The sequence below is a fragment of the Salvelinus alpinus genome, chromosome 19 (assembly GCF_045679555.1).
Source record: "Salvelinus alpinus chromosome 19, SLU_Salpinus.1, whole genome shotgun sequence".
In the NCBI taxonomy this organism is placed as follows: Eukaryota; Metazoa; Chordata; class Actinopteri; order Salmoniformes; family Salmonidae; genus Salvelinus; species Salvelinus alpinus.
Genome location: NC_092104.1, coordinates 28945524 through 28965200, shown reverse-complemented (window position 1 = coordinate 28965200; position 19677 = coordinate 28945524). Strand labels below are relative to the sequence as shown.

At 43.9% G+C, this 19677-nt stretch overlaps 1 protein-coding gene across 2 annotated transcripts; it reads right to left on the bottom strand.

The window, feature by feature from the left end:
- Window positions 1–1558: 1558 nt before the first annotated feature.
- Window positions 1559–18624, bottom strand: LOC139545245 (protein unc-45 homolog B-like). Of its 2 annotated transcripts, none has more exons than XM_071352807.1 (20): window positions 18516–18624; window positions 17526–17696; window positions 17358–17394; window positions 17010–17185; window positions 16781–16870; window positions 16465–16632; window positions 16097–16262; window positions 15719–15889; window positions 15335–15506; window positions 14782–15082; window positions 14515–14609; window positions 12745–12886; window positions 12483–12623; window positions 12092–12219; window positions 11066–11132; window positions 10497–10610; window positions 10145–10260; window positions 9731–9848; window positions 9463–9618; window positions 1559–2423 (listed from the first exon to the last, which is right to left on the bottom strand). In XM_071352807.1, the coding sequence occupies exons 2-20, from the start codon at window positions 17694–17696 to the stop codon at window positions 2151–2153; spliced, it is 2802 nt and encodes a 933-aa protein (XP_071208908.1). In that variant the 5' UTR covers window positions 18516–18624; the 3' UTR covers window positions 1559–2150. The 2 variants fall into 2 exon arrangements, with proteins under 2 accessions (XP_071208908.1, XP_071208907.1); XM_071352806.1 differs by lacking the exon at window positions 18516–18624 and adding an exon at window positions 18217–18320.
- Between the last annotated feature and the right edge of the window lie 1053 nt (window positions 18625–19677).

The window sequence follows — 19677 nt, the reverse complement described above, 5'->3', positions numbered from 1 at the left end:
ACACAAATGCTTCTTTTGTAAATGTCTGAGTGTTGGAGTGCCCCTGGCTATCCGTTTTTATTGTGTCGTCTGGTTTGCTTAATATAAGGAATTTTACATTTTATACTTAAGTATGTTTTAGCAATTACATATACTTTAGATATAAGTATATTTAAAACCAAATACTTTAAGACTTATTCAAGTAGTATTTTACTGGGTGACTGACTTTTACTTGAGTCATTTTCTATGTATACTACCGTTCAAAAGTTTGGGGTCACTTAGAAATATCCTTATTTTTGAAAGAAAAGCTAATTTTTTGTCCATTTAAAATAACTTCAAATTGATCAGAAATACAATTTAGACATTGTTAATGTTGTAAATGACTATTGTAGCTGGAAACTGCATCTTTTTTATGGAATATCTACATAGTGTCACATTCCTGACCTTATTTCCTTTATTTTGTCTTTGTTTAGTATGGTCAGGGCGTGAGTTGGGGTGGGCATTCTATGTTATGTGTTTCTATGTTGGGTTCAATGTATTAGCCTGATATGGTTCTCAATTAGGGGCAGGTGTTTTACGTTTCCTCTGATTGAGAACCATATTAAGGTAGGCTGTTCTCACTGTTTGTTTGTGGGTGATTGTTCCTGTGTCAGTACCACATGGGACTGTTTCGTTTCGTTCGTGTGTGCGCCGTCCTGTTCATGTGTTTTGTTCTCAAATTCAGGTCTGTTCACGTCGTTTGTTATTTTGTAGTTCAAGTGTTCTTCGTCTTCGTTTAAATAAACGAGATTATGTCTTCTCAATACGCTGCATTTTGGTCCGATCCTTGCTCCTCAGACGAGGACGAGCGTTACACATAGGTGTACAGAGGCCCATTATCAGCAACCATCACTCCTGTGTTTCAAGGGCACGTTGTGTTAGCTAATCCAAGTTTATCATTTTAAAAGGCTAATTGATCGTTAGAAAACCCTTTTGCAATTATGTTAGCACAGCTGAAAACTGTTGTCCTGATTTTAAAGAACAAATACAACTGGCCTTCTTTAGACCAGTTGAGTATCTGCAGCATCAGCATTTGTGGGTTCGATTACAGGCTCAAAATTGCCAGAAACAAAGAACTTCTTTACTTTTACTCAAGTATAACAATTGGGTACGTTTTCCACCACTGCCAGATAGTGTGCTCATTGGATGTACTGTGCTGCACAAGTTTTGGTATTGGTCACACCCATATTTATCAGGCCACAACTCGCCACACTCAACAAATGGGAGAAAACGTACCTCAAAGGCAGAAGAATGGCACGCACCGTTTTGGGGAAACGTGTCGTTCAGTACACATCGTCACGCAACGTAGCGAACGCTGAGGCGAACTGAACGCACCCATGGTGAACAAATAGATAACATATGTCGGAAAGCTGAGAGACGATCTGTGAACCAAATCTCATTGACTAAATCACACAGACCAACTTTCTTTGAGGGGTATCTGCTGAAGCCATACCAATGATCTAGGCGTTATAAACCCCATGTGACTGTCGACAATTACTATTATAATAACATATAAAAAGTGTTAAACTATATTACAACATTTATTTTCCAAAAGTCAATTTATTTATCATTGAGTAAAATATAAATAACTAAACGGAAATGTGCTAAAACAGCATCAAACATCATCCAGCTGTAAAAGCTTATTATATTGGTTTAAAACAATCTCCAAACAAATAAACAGAATACAAACGTACAGATCTAATTATCATAAAGGCATTAATCCTTATTCAGATTCAGTTCTTTATTTCACAGAGAGCAGACCCTGCTTTATCTCTGTTGCGCCCTCCCCCCACCCACCTCAGACAATCTGTGACCACATCTGTGTGCTTTAGCCAATTCCTTGGACTATGTTTGGGTATGTCCAACAAATCAATGATAGTCAGAGGGGTTGGCTAAATGCAGATCTCAGACCAGGCTAACCGTTATGTGGAACAATCTCATCTCCCTGCCTCCCTCTCAACCCTTCCGTGGACCAGCACCAGTCCTTAGGATGTTACTGACCTTTCCAGCAGCAGATTTAACCAGTACTCATGTTCTAGTTTAGATTTAAGTAGTCCATGAAGGAGGAGAAACACGTTTGCATGCCCTTCCCTGGTTCCCAAACCTTGGTTGAGAAGTTGAGATACACTGCTTTATGATGGGGTTGTGAAGTGCTTGATGAGGCCGAGGTCCATGGCCTTGACCAGGCAGGTGCGTGCCACATCGATCACAATCTGCCTCTTCGGGTTGTCCATTGCTTTGCCAATCACTGTCAGGATCTCCAGGATCTCGCTCTCCATCAGCTTCTTGGCCAGCTCATTGTCGTCCGAGTTCAGCATGTTGTACACGATCACAAGGCCTCTGTGCTGGATCTGGGGCTGATCATGGAGAATCAGCCTCTGAAGGATCTCCATCCACTGCAACGTCTGTGGAGAGAACCGAGAAAATATTGGTCACTCAGTCTAATGATTACACACGCTTTACATCTGACAAGTAATGAAGTGGATGAGGCCTCAATGATGATACATATTGATTAAGTAATATACATTGAGTGTACAAAACATTAAGAACAGAGACTGACCAGGTGAACGCTATGATCCCTTATTGAGGTCACTTGTTAAATCCACTTAAATCACTGTAGATGAAGGGGAGGAGACAGGTTAAAGAATGATTTTTAAACCTTGAGACAATTGAGACACGGATTGTATATGTGTGCCATTCAGAGGTGAAGCTAGATGCCCTCAATCTCACATAAATTATCAATGAACCTACCAGGTACAACCCTAAATCCGTAAACATGGGCACCCTCATAGATATTATCCTGACCAACTTGCCCTCCAAATACACCTCTGCTGTTTTCAATCAGGATCTCAGCAATCACTGCCTCATTGCCTGCCTCCGCGGTCAAACGACCACCCCTCATCACTGTCAAACGCTTCCTAAAACACTTCTGCGAGCAGGCCTTTCTAATCGACCTGGCCTGGGTATCCTGGAAGGATATTGACCTTATCCCGTCAGTCGAGGATGCCTGGTCGTTCTTTAAAAGTAATTTCCTCACCATCTTAAATAAGCATGCCCCTTTCAAAAAATGTAGAACTAAGAACAGATATAGCCCTTGGTTCACTCCAGACCTGACTGCCCTCGACCAGCACAAAAACATCCTGTGGCAGACAGCAATAGCATTGAATAGTCCCCGCGATATGCAACTTTTCAGGGAAGTCAGGAACCAATACACGCAGTCAGTCAGGAAAGCAAAGGCTAGCTTTTTCAAACAGAAATTTGCATCCTGTAGCTCTAACTTCAAAAAGTTTTGGGACACTGTAAAGTCCATGGAGAACAAGAGCACCTCCTCCCAGCTGCCCACTGCACTGAGGCTAGGTAACACTGTCACCACCAATAAATCCACGATAATCGAGAATGTCAATAAGCATTTCTCTACGGCTGGCCATGCTTTCCTCCTGGCTACCCCAACCCTGGCCAACAGCTCCGCACCCCCCACAGCTACTTGCCCAAGCCTCCCCAGCTTCTCCTTCATCCAAATCCAGATTGCAGATGTTCTGAAAGAGCTGCAAAACCTGGACCCGTACAAATCAGCTGGGCTAGACAATTTGGACCCTCTCTTTCTAAAATTATCCGCTGCCATTGTTGCAACCCCTAGTACCAGTCTGTTCAACCTCTCTTTCGTATCATCCGAGATCCCTAAAGATTGGAAAGCTGCCGCGGTCATCCCCCTCTTCAAAGGGGGTGAATCTCTAGACCCAAACTGTTATAGACCTATATCCATCCTGTCCTGCCTTTCTAAAGTCTTCGAAAGCCAAGTTAATAAACAGATCACTGACCATTTCGAATCCCACCGTACCTTCTCCGCTGTGCAATTCGGTTTTCGAGCTGGTCACGGGTGCACCTCAGCCACGCTCAAGGTCCTAAACGATATCATAACCGCCATCGATAAAAGATTGTACTGTGCAGCCATCTTCATAAACCTGTCCAAGGCTTTCGACTCTGTCAATCACCGTATTCTTATCGGCAGACTCAACTGCCTTGGTTTCTCAAATGACTGCCTCGCCTGGTTCACCAACTACTTCTCAGACAGAGTTCAGTGTGTCAAATCGGAGGGCTTGTTGTCCGGACCTCTGGCAGTCTCTATGGGGGTACCACAGGGTTCAATTCTCGGGCTGACTCTTCTCTGTATATATAATTTTCTCTGTATATATCAACGATGTCGCTCTTGCTGCTGGTGATTCCCTGATCCACCTCTACGCAGACGACACCATTCTGTATACATCTGGCCCTTCTTTGGACACTGTGTTAACAAATCTCCAAATGAGCTTCAATGCCATACAACACTCCTTCCGTGGCCTCCAACTGCTCTTAAATGCTAGTAAAACTAAATGCATGCTTTTCAACCGTTCGCTGCCCGCACCCGCCCGCCCGACAAGCATCACTACTCTGGACGGTTCTGACTTAGAATATGTGGACAACTACAAATACCTAGGTGTCTGGCTAGACTGTAAACTCTCCTTCCAGACTCATATTAAACATCTCCAATCCAAAATTAAATCTAGAATCAGCTTTTTTTCGCAACAAAGCCTCCTTCACTCATGCTGCCAAACATACCCTAGTAAAACTGACTATCCTACCAATCCTTGACTTCGGCGATGTCATTTACAAAATAGCCTCCAACACTCTACTCAGCAAACTGGATGCAGTCTATCACAGTGCCATCCGTTTTGTCACCAAAGCCCCATATACCACCTACCACTGCGACCTGTATGCTCTCGTTGGCTGGCCCTTGCTTCATATTCGTCGCCAGACCCACTGGCTCCAGGTCATCTATAAGTCTTTGCTAGGTAAAGCTCTGCCTTATCTCAGCTCACTGGTCACGATAACAACACCCATCCGTAGCACGCGCTCCAGCAGGTATATCTCACTGGTCATCCCCAAAGCCAACACCTCCTTTGGCCGCCTTTCCTTCCAGTTCTCTGCTGCCAATGACTGGAACGAATTGCAAAAATCGCTGAAGCTAGAGACTTATATTTCCCTCACTAACTTTAAACATCAGCTATCTGAGCAGCTAACCAATCGCTGCTGCTGTACATAGCCCATCTGTAAATAGCCCATCCAATCTACCTACCTCATCCCCATATTGTTTTTATTTACTTTTCTGCACACCAGTATTTCTACTTGCACATCATCATCTGCACATCTATCACTCCAGTGTTAATTTGCTAAATTGTAATTACTTCGCTACTATGACCTATTTATTGCCTTACCTCCTCACATCATTTGCACACACTGTATATAGACTCTTTTTTTTATTTTGTGTTATTGACTGTACGCTTGTTTATTCCATGTGTAACTCTGTGTTGTTGTTTATGTCACACTGCTTTGCTTTATCTTGGCCAGGTCGCAGTTGTAAATGAGACCTTGTTCTCAACCTGGTTAAATAAATACAAATATTAAAAAAGAGGGTGAATGGGCAAGACAAAATATTTTAGTACCTTTGAACAGGGTATGGTAGTAAGTCACAGGCGCATAACTTTGTGTCAAGAACTGCAATGCTGCTGGATTGTTCATGCTCAGCAGTTTGTGTGTATCAAGAATGGTCTACCACCCAAAGGACATCCAGCCAACTTGACAACTGTCGGAAGCATTGGAGTCAGCGTGAGCCAGAATCCCTGTGGAACGCTTTCGACACCTTGTAGAGTCCATGCCCCAAATCATTTAGCTTGTTATGAGGGCAAAGGGGAGGGGTGCAACTCAATATCTATCATCAAAAGATATGTGTTCCTAATGTTTGTTATACTCAGTGTATATTCAGTCTTTTGATGATAGATATTAATGTACAGTATCTAAATAGTTAGTACGGGTAGCTATTTGGTTAACTATTTAACTACCTGCATTGACCCTTTTTTGACTCATCACATACGCTGCTGCTACAGTTTACCATCTGTCAGTTTATTCCTAGTTATAAACTCAGCAAAAAAAGAAACATCCCTTTTTCAGGACCCTGTCTTTCAAAGATAATTTGTAAAAATCCAAATAATTCCACAGATCTTCATTGTAAAGGGTTTAAACACTGTTTCCCATGCTTGTTCAATGAACCATAAACAATTAATGAACATGCACCTGTGGAATGGTCGTTAAGACACTAACAGCTTACAGACGGTAGGCAATTAAGGTCACAGTTATGAAAACTTAGGACACTAAAGAGGCCTTTCTACTTACTCTGAAAAACACCAAAAGAAAGATGCCCAGGGTCCCTGCGCATCTGCGTGAACGTGCCTTAGGCATGCTGCAAGGAGGCATGAGGACTGCAGATGTGGCCAGGGCAATAAATTGCAATGTCCGTACTGTGAGACGCCTAAGACAGCGCTACAGGGAGACAGGACGGACAGCTGATCGTCCTCACAGTGGCAGACCACGTGTAACAACACCTGCACAGGATCAGTACATCCGAACATCACACCTACGGGACAGGTACAGGATGGCAACAACAACTGCCTGAGTTACACCAGGAACGCACAATCCCTCCATCAGTGCTCGGAGTGTCCACAATAGGCTGAGAGGCTGGACAGAGCGCTTGTAGGCCTGTTGTAAGGCAGGTCCTCACCAGAAATCACCGGCAACAATGTCGCCTATGGGCACAAACCCACCGTTGCTGGACCAGACAGGACTGGCAAAAAGTGCTCTTCACTGACGAGTTGCGGTATTGTCTCACCAGGGTTGATGGTCGGATTTGCGCTTATCGTCGAAGGAATGAGCGTTACACCGAGGCCTGTACTCTGGAGCGGGAGGATCCGTCATGGTCTGGGGGCGGTGTGTCACAGCATCATCGGACTGAGCTTGTTGTCACTGCAGGCAATCTCAACGCTGTGCGTTACAGGGAAGACATCCTCCTCCCTCATGTGGTACCCTTCCTGCAGGCTCATCCTGACATGACCCTCCAGCATGACAATGCCACCAGCCATACTGCTCGTTCTGTGCGTAATTTCCTGCAAGACAGGAATGTCAGTGTTCTGCCATGGCCAGCGAAGAGCCCAGATCTCAATCTCATTGAGCATGTCTGGGACCTGTTGGATCGGAAGGTGAGGTCTAGGTCCATTCCCCCCAGAAATGTCCAGGAACTTGCAGGTGCCTTGGTGGAAGAGTGGGGTAACATCTCACAGCAAGAACTGGCAAATCTGGTGCAGTCCATGAGGAGGAGATGCACTGCAGTACTTAATGCAGCTGGTGGCCACACCAGATACTGACTGTTACTTTTGATTTTGAACCCCCCCCCCCTTTGTTCAGGGACACATTATTCCATTTCTGTTAGTCAGATGTCTTTGGAACTTGTTCAGTTTATGTCTCCGTTGTTGAGTCTTATGTTCATACAAATATTTACACATGTTAAGTTTGCTGAAAATAAACTCAGTTGACAGTGAGAGGACATTTATTTTTTTGCTGAGTTTATGTACATATCTACCTCAATTACATTGTACCCCTCAACATCTACTCAGTGCTGGTACCTTTGTATATAGCCAAGTCATCATTACTCATTGTGTATCTTTTATTACTTGTTTTACTTTTCTATAACTTATTTATTTTCTTTCTCTCTGCATTGTTGGGAAGGGCCTATAAACATTTCACTGTTAGTCCATATCTGTTGTTTAGGAAGCATGTGACGAATAACATTTTATTTTATTTTGATTTGATTAAGTACTCAGTGGCCAGTTTATTAAATACACCAGACCATTCACAAAAATGGATTGCTCTGCCTCCCGGGGGGCGCAGTGGTCTAGGGCACTGCATCGCAGTGCTAGCTGCGCCACCAGAGTCTCTGGATTCGCGCCCAGGCTCTGTCGCAGCCGGCCGCGACCGGGAGGTCCGTGGGGCGATGCACAATTGGCATAGCGTCGTCCGGGTTAGGGAGGGTTTGGCCGGTAGGGATATCCTTGTCTCATCGCGCTCCAGCGACTCCTGTGGTGGGCCGGGCGCAGTGCGCGCTAACCAAGGGGGCCAGGTACACAGTGTTTCCTCCGACACATTGGTGCGGCTGGCTTCCGGGTTGGAGGCGCACTGTGTTAAAGAAGCAGTGCGGCTTGGTTGGGTTGTGCTTCGGAGGACGCATGGCTTTCGACCTTCGTCTCTCCCAAGCCCGTACGGGAGTTGTAGCGATGAGACAAGTTAGTAGTTACTAGCGATTGGATACCACGAAATTTGGGGAGAAAAATGGGATAAAATTTAAAAAATCTAAAAAGAAAATCTAAAAAAAAATCAAAAATGGATTGCTCCTACAGACAGTGAGTCATGTGGCCGTGGCAACCTATATAAAGGCGGTAGACAGGCATCGAGGCATTGTTACTGTTCGATTGAACGTTACAATGGGCAAAACGAGTGACCTAAGCGACTGAGCGTGGTATGATCGTCGGTGCCAGGCGCGCCGGAGCCAGTATCTCAGAAACGGCCACCCTTCCTGGGCTTTTCACGCACGACAGTGCCTAAGGTTTACAGAGAATGGTACAACAAACTAAAAACATCCAGTCAGCGGCAGTCCTGTGGGCTAAAACGGCTCATTGATGAGGTCGAAAAAGAATGGCAAGAATCATACACTCGCCACAAACAGACAATTAACGGCTCAGCACAGTGGTGGGCATCTCGGAACACACAACTCATCGATCCTTATCAGGGATGGGCTATTGTAGTAGATGAACACACCGGGGTACACTCCTATCAGCTAAAAAAAATAAAATAAACGGCTCCAGTGGAAGGCAGATAGATTCCCAACACTGGACAACTGAGGAGTGGAAAAACATTGCCTTATCCAACGAATCCCAGTTCCTGTTGCGTCATGCTGATGGCATGAGTCCATGGACCCAGCCTGCCTGGTGTCAACAGTACAGGCTTGTAATGGTGTGGGGAATGTTGTCCTGGCACACATTAGGTCCCTTGATACCAATTGAGCAATGAAGAATTCATGCTGTTCTGGAGGCAAAGGGGGTCCGACCCGGTACTAGATGGTCTATCTAATCAACTGTCCATTGAGTGTATATTCAGTGTTGTGATGATACATACTGATGAGGTAATATATAACTATATTCAGTGTTGTGATGAAACATACTGTATTGATCACAGGAGGTTGGTGGCACCTTAATTGGGGAGAAGCGGAATGAATGGAACGGTATCAAATACATGGTTTCCATGTTTGATGTCATTCCATTTGCGCCGTTCCAGCCATTATGAGCCGTCCTCCCCTCAGCAGCCTCCACTGGTTTTGATTAAGTAATAAATAACTATATTCAGTCTTGTGATAATACATATTAATCAGGTAATATATATAACTATAATCAGTGTTGTGCTGATTCATTGTTGTGATTGATTTGGACAGCTGGGTAGTTCAATTCAGTTAGGATCTTTGCAAAGGAACTGCCCTTGGGTCACCCCAAGGTGAGTGTAGTGTGAATGCAACCAGACAAGACGTACCACCAGGGTCATCTTGGTGCACAGCTTCTTCTGGGCAGCAGTAAGCATGGCCAGGCCTCCAGCTGCAGCTCTCTGGAGCTTTTCATTGTCCTCAACACACATCAGCACCAGCAGCTTCAGCCTATCATTCCCATCCTCCAGGTACCGATCCTGCACCTGGAATACACACACACACAATGATGACGTTACACTGGGTGACAAGTTTGTTACATACACACACACTGTATGTGATGACAATGTTCTTAAGAGTGATGGGGTTCCCTCTTACCTCTTTGCACGTCACCAGGTTGCACATGCACTCTGTGGCTGCCTGTCTGATATGGTCATGGTCCTCAAACATGTACTGCTCAATCTCAGGGAGAGCCTTCTCTTTCAGGATCTTCACTCTGTGCAGCGGAGGATGGGAAGAAAGAGTTAATGAATCAGGCAACCATCTCATCTCCTCTACTCAAAACGGTCTGGCAGCAACAGTGAAAGACAAACCAAATTAACTCTGGAATGTCCCCAGAGCATATCTTAGCCCATGGCTGTTTCCTGTTTAGTGCCATATGAAGAAACACACACCCTCACACCTCTCTATTACCTTAAATATATTGTTGAATTGTGTAATTAATCTGAAATAGTCTGGTGTTTTGTTGGGTTATACATACTGTGCTGTGATTGGTAAACTAACAGGCCTCACCTCAGTTTGTCGTTGAGACCAGCCAAATTGGTGAGACTCAGAAGTGCCTCGTAGTTCTGCACCCCATCTCTCTCGGGGTGCAACAGGCTGACCAGAGGACGCACCACCTCATAGATCTGTCAGAGAGATGACAAGGCATGGTGAGGGAGGGAGGGTAGAAGAGAGGAAGCCAAAAGAGAGGTACATAGTAAAAAACGATATGAAGGACAGAGAAAGAAGAATAAAGTTGAGTTTAAAAAGTGTGTGTTTTACTGAATGCAAGACAACTAAAATACGTATGAGTCAATTCCCTTCCCCAAACCAGCCCAAATCTTTCTCCCATGTAACATGAAGTGGTCAGACAGGTTCTTACCCTCTCTCCGGGGAAAGCGATCTCTGGGTTGGAGACAGCAGCAATCTTGGCCAGGGCGTGTGCGGCCCTTACTTTCCCTATAGCTGATCCCTCCAGAGCCAATGGGATCAGAGCCTGGGGATCACACAGCAAGAGATCAGAGGTTCAGACACACACACCTTCAACTTTTATTGTGACATTATAACATACTCTAGCCCAGGGGTAGGCAACCCTGTTCCTGAGTGATGCAGGTATTGCAGGATATTGTCCGAACTATTTACCACGCCAGACCAACTGAGCTAATTTATTCAACACACCTGGTCTTCCACCTTGGTTAAATCAAAAACATGAAGTGCCTGCGGCACTCCAGGACTGCCTACCCCTGCTCTAGCCTACATGCGACTATGACTGATCCATGCTCGAACCACAGTTTAGTTTTAACTATGACACCTCATAGTTATTTTGAAAAGATAACATTTTCTCTATAGAGTCAGAAAACTACTGGTTAAATAAAGGTAATAAATCAAATGTAAATTTAGACTGTTATAGATTATACTAGAATGGAAAATCTTGTTATGTCTGTCACTCACCTTGCCCCCTCCATGGGCGCAAATGGTGCCACGGTCTTTGGGGTCATCTGCCAAGGCAAGGAACACCCTGCAAATCAAAGCAAATACCAATTATTTGAATCTTATTTGTTCTGCAGTATTGCACGTACTGACTGGATAACTATTAGTATTTTATTAGGATCCCCATTAGCTGTTGCTGAAGCAGCAGCTACTCTTCCTGGGGTTCACACAAAACATTACATAATACAGAACATTAATAGACAAGAACAGCTCAAAGACAGAACTACACACAATTAAAATAAGAACAATAGAACCAAAAAAGGTTCTGCTGACACAACACAGAGAAACAGAGAGACCCATTACTCTAGGCCTACATACAAATACATTGTATTATTACATTTCCATTCTCATATATTCCATACACATTCAGTAGCATCTATCAGTTACACGCATACATATATCAGTACATATGCATATACACTGAGTATACAAAACATAAATAATACCTGCTCTTTCCATGACATAGACTGACCAGGTGAATCCAGGTGAAAGCTATGATCCCTTATTGATGTCACTTGTTAAATCCACTTTAATCAGTGTAGATGAAGGAGAGGAGACAGATTAAAGAACGATTTTTAAGCCTTGAGACAATTGAGACATGGATTGTGTATGTGTGCCATCCGGAGGGAGAATGGGCAAGACAAAATATTTAAGTGCCTTTGAACTGGGTATGGTAGTAGGTGCCAGGCGCACCAGTTTGTGTCAAGAACTGCAATGCTGCTGGGTTTTTCACGCTCAACAGTTTCCTGTGTGTATCAAGAATGGTCCACCACCCAAAGGACATCTAGCCAACTTGACACAACTGTGGGAAGCATTGGAGTGAACATGGGCCAGCATCCCTGTGAAACGCTTTGAGGCTATTCTGAGGGCAAAAGGAGATGCAACTCAATATTAGGAAGTTGTTCCTAATGTTTGGAATACTCAGTTTATAAGAATGTCTGTGACATAGCTAAACGCTCGAGCCTAGTACAGTTCCAGGTTGCTCACCTTGCCAGCATCTCTTTGGTCTGGTCAGTCAGGAGAAGGTTGTCAGCTTTCACCATGACAGTGAGAGCTGAGATGACCCCTCCCTTTAGCATCCTCTTCACTCTCTTCTGGATGAAATCTTTCTTGTCCTAAGGGCAGAGAAGTGTGTATTGTCAGCACCTCCCTCAGATAATATACAGTACCTAGGGCCTCACAATAAAAAATATAACTTTGCTTACAGTAGAGAGCAGCATAGTCCCGTTTATATATACTTTATACTAGTTTAGTTTACAGTGCTTGATAACAGAACTAGAGTGACTAGTTATGTTCTTTCTTGACATAAGGATGACTTGTTGTACAGTTCTAACCACCGGGCAGACAGAGGGAGGCCTGTGTCTTTCTCTTAACTTACCTTGGGGTGCTGCTCAGGGACGTGCTGCTTGGAGAACTTGGCCAGCTGAACCAGCTCAGGCATGATGTCTTTCTTCTCATAGCTGTTGGTGCAGTTGACTAGAGTACAGGCCACAGCATACAGGATGGTCTTATCTTTAGACTGTTACAGGGAAACAGGGAAGTTTAATACTCTCCTACAGGTTGCATATTTAATGCCAGTATGCTCATGTTATGTGCTATGAGTGGTGTCTATCCTCTGTCTTCAATAATACAGTACCTACCTTGGCCAGGTCAAACATAGCTTTCATGGCAGGATCGTCCTCAACAAAGTCATCCTTTACATCTGCGTCTTGGGTTAAGTAGGCCAAACCTTCTATAGCCCACTTCCTGGTCCTCGTGTCCATGGCTGAGTTACACAACCACCTGATACACACAGGAAGAGTGTTAACAGGGAACAGGGCTAACAGGAAATGGTCCTCCATCTTGAGATTATGATCATGGGAAGCTATTTCAAAATCACTCTGCGGGAATATAATGAACATAAGGTTACAGCTCTGTACACAATCTATTACTCCTGATATTGTTTGTCCATAATACCTTTGAAAAAGAGCCTGTGATGGACTGTCTATCTATTAATACTTCATTGAGAATTAACACCAAAATGTTACAACAGCTACAGTTGCAAGAAAAAGTATGTGAACCCTTTGGAATTACCTGGATTTCTGCATAAATTGGTCATCAAATTTGATCTGATCTTCATCTAAGTCACAACAATAGAGAAACACAGGGTGCTTAAACTAATAACACACAAATTATTGTATTTTTCTTGTCTATATTGAATACATAATTTAAACATTCACAGTGTAGGTTGGAAAAAGTATGTGAACCCCTAGGCTAATGACTTCTCCAAAAGCTAATTGGAGTCAGGAGTCAGCTAACCTGGAGTCCAATCAATGAGACGAGATTGGAGATGGTTAGAGCTGCCCTGCCCTATAAAAAAACTCACAACATTTTAGTTTGCTATTCAGAAGAAGCATTGCCTGATGTGAACCATGCCTCAAACAAAAGAGATCGCAGAAGACTTAAGATTAAGAATTGTTGACTTGCATAAAGCTGGAAAGGGTTACAAAAGTTTCTCTAAAAGCCTTGATGTTCATCAGTCCACGGTAAGACAAATTGTCTATAAATTGAAAAAATTCAGCACTGTTGCTACTAGGAGTGGCCGACCTGCAAAGACGACTTCAAGAGCACAGCGCAGAATACTCAATGAGGTTAAACTAAAGTTGAGTTGTTTGGAAGGAACACACAACACTGTGTGGAGAAAAAAAGGCACAGCACACCAACATCAAAACCTCATCACAACTGTAAATGATGGTGGAGGGAGCATCATGGTTTGGGGCTGCTTTGCTGCCTCAGGGCCTGGACAGCTTGCTATCAATGACGGAAAAATGAATTCCCAAGTTTATCAAGACATTTTGCAGGAGAATGTTAGGCTATCTGCCCGCCAATTGAAGCTCAACAGAAGTTGAGTGATGCAACAAGACAACAACCTAAAACACAGAAGTAAATCAACAACAGAATGGCTTCAACAGAAGAAAATTCGCCTTCTGGAGTGGCCCAGTCAGTCCTGAACTCAACCCGATTGAAATGCTGTGGCATGACATCAAGACAGCGGTTCACACCAGGACATCCCAAGAATATTGCTGAACTGAAACAGATTTTTAAAGAGGAATGGTCCAAAATTCCTCCTGATCGTTGTGCAGGTCTGAACCGCAACTACAGAAAACATTTGGATGAGGTTATTGCTGCCAAAGGAGGGTCAACCAGTTAAAGCCAAGGGTTCACATACTTTTTCCACCCTACACTGTGAATGTTTAGTGTTAATAAAAGACATGTAAACTTATAATTGTTTGTGTTATTAGTTTAAGCAGACTGTGTTTGTCTATTGTTTTGACTTAGATGACCAATTTATGCAGAAATCGAGGTAATTCCAAAGGGTTCATTTACTTTTTCTTGCCACTGTACATAATCAGAGCCACAAAACCACTTACTTCCTACACTGCTTGGCCAATTTCTCAGTGGAGCCTTCAGCAAACTGCCTCATACTATAGTCATCTCCACCTGCTGAGCCCAGCTTACACAGACCCTGGGGAAAGGGAACCACACACACAATATTGAGTTCGTGAACTTGTAAGGTTAGATAAATCTGAAGAGTCCCTGTAATGCTTTCAAACATGAACTATCAATGAACCCCTAAAAAATAAACATTTCCATTCTATTCTATCTTTCCATAGTATGGAAATCTAAAGCTCGCTCACCACCAGCGCACGGATTTTGATCTTTTCGTTCTTGGTCTTCTTGTAGATGTCTTTGAGCAGCGACACACCGTTGGTGATGATGAAGGAGGCGCGGCTCATCTTGGTCGAGGAGTGGATTAGTGCTTCCACGGCGACCATCTGGTCCACCTCACGCTCGGAGCCGCACAGCGCCACCATCATCTCCATGATGCCCTGGCGACCCACCAGCTGGTTGCCCACCTCGAAGGGGCCCTGCAGCAGGCCTGACAGAGCATTGATGGCGTGGATGTTCCTGTCCATGTCGTTGGGGTCAAATTTGCCTCTGTGGAACGGGACATGGTCAGGTGGAGCGGGGTTAAGGATTAGATGAGGGAGGAGGTCAGGGATAAATGTTAGTCAGTTAATTTAGTACTTATCCCCACCATCAACTCTATGGTGCTGTTAGATACTTCCCCTGTTGTAACATTACTCATGATGTATGCGTGCATCACATATCTCTTAATGTCTGTATGATGTTATTGGCATTAGATATGGTACTCGTATGTTGCTGTTATGTTACTAATGTGTAACTCACTTGATGTACTCGTCACAGACTTCCCTATAGTTGTCTCTCTCGGGGTCGCAGCGCAGGTCGTCCCAGAGCTTGTCAAGGAGCACGCTGGCGATGAGCTGAGTGTTCTCTGTCATGGGCAGCTGGTCTGGGAGGTCAGGTATCTGGCCACACACCTTCAGGATCTTCTTCAGACCTGGGGGGGTTTCACAAAGCAAGATGAATGGCAACTTTCCTACATTAAGTTGATACTCTCAGTACTCCATATTTAATTTTTCAATACAAACCATAAAATAATGTTTCTCAAGAACAAGACATAAACCCACAACTGACATAAACAGTGAAGAACTATATCATAGGCCTACTTAGTGTCACAGATCATGGTCAAAGCTACAGTAACCCACTCACCGTGGTCGATAGTAAAGAGGCTCTTGGAGTGGTCAGGGTCTTTCTTGTCCTTGCGAGGCACGTTTCTGGTCAGCAGGTTCAGGGCCTGGTCTCTGCCATGTCCTGAAACCTTCTTACTGGCAACCATCTCCAGCAGGGCCATCAGGATGCTCTTCAAGTCCTTGCTTGCATCTGCAGGGGAGCATAGAAAGTGTCAGACCCATTTTATAAAACACAAACAAGATTAGAATGACGAGACCTTCAAAATCTGTTTATATAGCTGATGATGCTATTCAGAGGCATTTCAAGTTTGATAAAAGGCACTACATAAATGTATATACATTTAGGGCTTTTGACTGAAACAGCTTAGGAAATCAGGAATGTGAGTGGATGTCTCACCCAAAACCAGGGCTTCCTCCTTCCCATAAATCCTCCGGTCTCCTCCAGTGAGGGAGTCGTTGATGCACTGGAACAGGTCACAGGTTGCCAAGGCAATGTCCTCGTTGTCGACGGCCATGATGCTGCACAACTTGTCTATGCCCACCAGGTGGATAATGGCCATGGCCTGTTCAGAGACAACATACAGGTCAACTGAGTGTCCAAAAGGGAACTATTGCTTGACATTACAATAGCAACTTTGAAAATGATCCATATCTGTCTGGAAGGACCAGGAGTTGTGAGGATCAGAAGTACTTGAGGTTTGGCTCCCCGTTTATCCCCTTCTCACAGAACCTCTTATGCACCTCTCTGTCTTCCCTGCCCCTCACCCGAGCTTTGTGTCCAGTGCACATTCCAGCGAAGGTGCGGATAGCAGCCAGGACCATCTCTACTTTTCCGGTCTCAAGCAAATCCAGTAGCAGAGGCACTCCATTGTTCTGGAAGATTCTCTCTGCGCCAGCTTCTTCTCTGGCCAGAACCACCAGGTTGTTAGCAGCCTACATGGGAAGAAAATATTATTCATATTGCCATTAAAGTTACACACATTGCATTTGATATCAGACTTTAAAAATATTAAAGACCACAGCATCATGCTTATTACAGTTGAATCAATGGAACTGATCTCTACTATGGTGTCATACGAACCATTTCCTTCTTGTCCTTGTCCATCTCCTCATCAAGCAGAACGTCAAACATGTTCTGAACCCGTGAGTCTGTGGAGAAGGTTGTCTTCAGCTGTAGACAGAGAGCGAGACAGAAGTATCAGGATGTGTTTTTTATGTCTAGTTCATAAGTCAATAAAATATTATAATCACATAGTCCTCTGTAAGTAGACCAATGGATTGTGTCTAAACTATCCCAGAGGGTAGCAGACCTTGGCTTGGATCTCAGCCCCCAGCCTCCTGAGGGTCTCCAGGAAGGTCTTGTTTTTGGGCTCGATGGTGGAACACCTCTGGACATCTTTAAAGGCCATGTCCAGCTTGCCCAGCTTCTCCAGAGCCTGGCAGCGCCGGAACAGGGCTTTGACGTCTGCTGCATCCACGTCAATGGCTGTCGGAGAGCAGAGAAGTATACAAGTGTCTGGGTTGAAGTGAAAATATCACTGTGGCATGAGCATAATACATTATTTGTCATGTTATGTGACAGTGAGTGAGCAAAAACCATAACTGGCTGTGTTTTGATTCTTGTTAATGTACTAAACATTTGGTAGACTGTACCGTACCTTTGGAGGCATCGGAGGCTGCATTGGTGTAGATTTCCTGAGAAGGAAACAAAGAGCATTCAAAAACATCAGAGGATCAGGAAATCACACCCAGGGATAATTATGAATAATTATAAAACTATTCCGTTTTTGCTTGATGAAGGCTTGTGGTTTAGGTGAGGTGTTTACCTTTTTCAAAAAACAGGCTGATCTGTTCCTGTAGACTACGGCGAGAACCTTTTTGTCCTTGCACAACTTGATGGCTTTAGTGTAACACTCAATGGCCTTGTCCACCTCACCGGCTTGGAAATGCTTGTTCCCCTCATCTTTGAACTGGATTGGATCTGCCATCTCACCCATCTGGTGAGGAGAGGAGAAGTTGTAGCTCAAAATCCTAAATATTTTGGTTAGAATTCAGTTGGATTTTTTTACTTCAGGTTTCGGTGTCACTGGTACTTACAAAGTAAACAGCACATGTTTCTGGAATATTCCATTACTTTTCTAACACTATACATTGAACATGTACAGTGGCTATATATACTTAATAACACATTAATGAACTTTAGAACAAATTGCAGCCCATTCTAAATCTGGAAGAATAATAATGTTACCAAATATAACCCTGTTCCTGGTAGATTGTTTAACTTTACAACCACTTAAAGGAAACAAGTCAAGAACAATGCCAGCTAAAACATGATAATTTTGACAAGGTTTCCATTCACTGTGAATTCAGCAAAATAAATATATTCACAGCATAACTCAAATTTGTTTGTAATTTTTAGGAAATATGGTACATCTCTCAGATGTACCACATTTCCTAAAAATGACAAACAAATTACAGAAAATATAACATTCTATGAAAAACTGTTACTCTTCTTACCATGTTCACTATAATGTCTCCTTCTGACCCGAGTCCCCTTTAGCAAATGGCCCAGCACATGTGATCTCTAACTTGAAATGGCCTCCCCTCATGCCTTATTTGGGCATCATTCTGCACCCCAGTGGGGGCCTTACCACTGATACGACCATCCTAATGGACAGACAGCTCCCTGCCACTCCACCACTCCTGATAGACAATCACCATGCCCCTCTCCCCTGGCCTGAGAGCCCCTGGCAGGCAAGCATGTCACTCAAGACCTTGTACACTGAAGACATGTGTCCCTTTGAGCCATACGGTACCTTTGGATTGTGTCGACTCCTCTCTTCTCTTCTCTTCCCTTGCTTGGGTTGTCTAGTGTTGAGCTTCACTGCCTGATTGCTGCGCTGTCAACTTTTTTTGTAGTAATGCAACTCCCCCTCCGTCACAATTTATATTTATACTGAATCTCAATGAGGTGGGCCAGAACCAGGGTGGATATATTTTAAATAAGGGATGGGGGTCTACTCTCCACAGAACAGACACTTGCCGGGAGAACTCTACACTGAATTCCCACATTTAGCATTGGTTTGGGTTTGTTACAATGCCTCATTGCTTTTATGACAACATTCCAATGGAGAATCTTTAGAATAACTGCATAGTAGTTCCTCTTTTTGTTCTCTATTTGTACATAATGACACAGGTAACCCCCTTGAAACATGGTCTGTTCCTGATATGGTCTATTTAAGGAATAGGTTCGATGACAGCTGAGAACTCATCAGCAAATGCCTCTACAGCTCTAGTGAAGCGTGGGGCGGGTTGGGTGGAGTGGGGTGTCTGGCAGCCACTGACAGCTGTAGGAACACAGAATGACCTGGCAGCTTCTAGAAAGAGAAAGCTCTCTCGTGTGTGTGTGTGTGTGTGTGTGCGCGTGCGTGCGTGCGTGCGTGCGTGTGTGTGTGTGTGTGTGTGTGTGTGAGGCATTTTCTACAACTTTCTGGATCTACTTGAAGGTGAACTCCAGTCCTGACTGGTGTATTTAGAGCTGTTTCATGTAGAATATTGAAGGGGGAAAATAGAAAGACTGTGTATAAGCTCATCTGTCATTAAAAAAATACACATCCGTTTATCAAAAACAAACAGCAGGCAGATGTCAACAACAAGCAACTGTCTCCCCCTCAGTCTGATTCTTCTAAAGGTTTCTTCTTACCTAGGGAGTTTTTCCTTGTCAACTGTGCCTATGCATATTCTCTGTGGGTTTTAGTTGGGTTATGGAAATGACAGCCATTGAATTGTACAACTTTGTTAGCAGACAAATGTAACAGACGTTCTCAGCCACTAAAAAGCGTTATTTGCCATAATAAATGCACCGTACACCTACCTACCCGCAAGTGGCAGATCGGTGGTGAGAATCAAATATTTTGCAGCCTAACATTACCATCACTGCCCTGTAGATGGCTTGCTGATTCTAGTTCTGCATCACAG

Excerpts from the sequence above, each read along its gene's own strand:
- LOC139545245 (XM_071352806.1), bottom strand. Across the intron at positions 16,871-17,009 it reads GGGCTGAGATCCAAGCCAAG|CTGAAGACAACCTTCTCCAC; the intron begins GTCTGCTACCCT and ends CTCTGTCTACAG. Across the intron at positions 11,133-12,091 it reads ACCAAAGAGATGCTGGCAAG|GGTGTTCCTTGCCTTGGCAG; the intron begins GTGAGCAACCTG and ends TTTGATTTGCAG.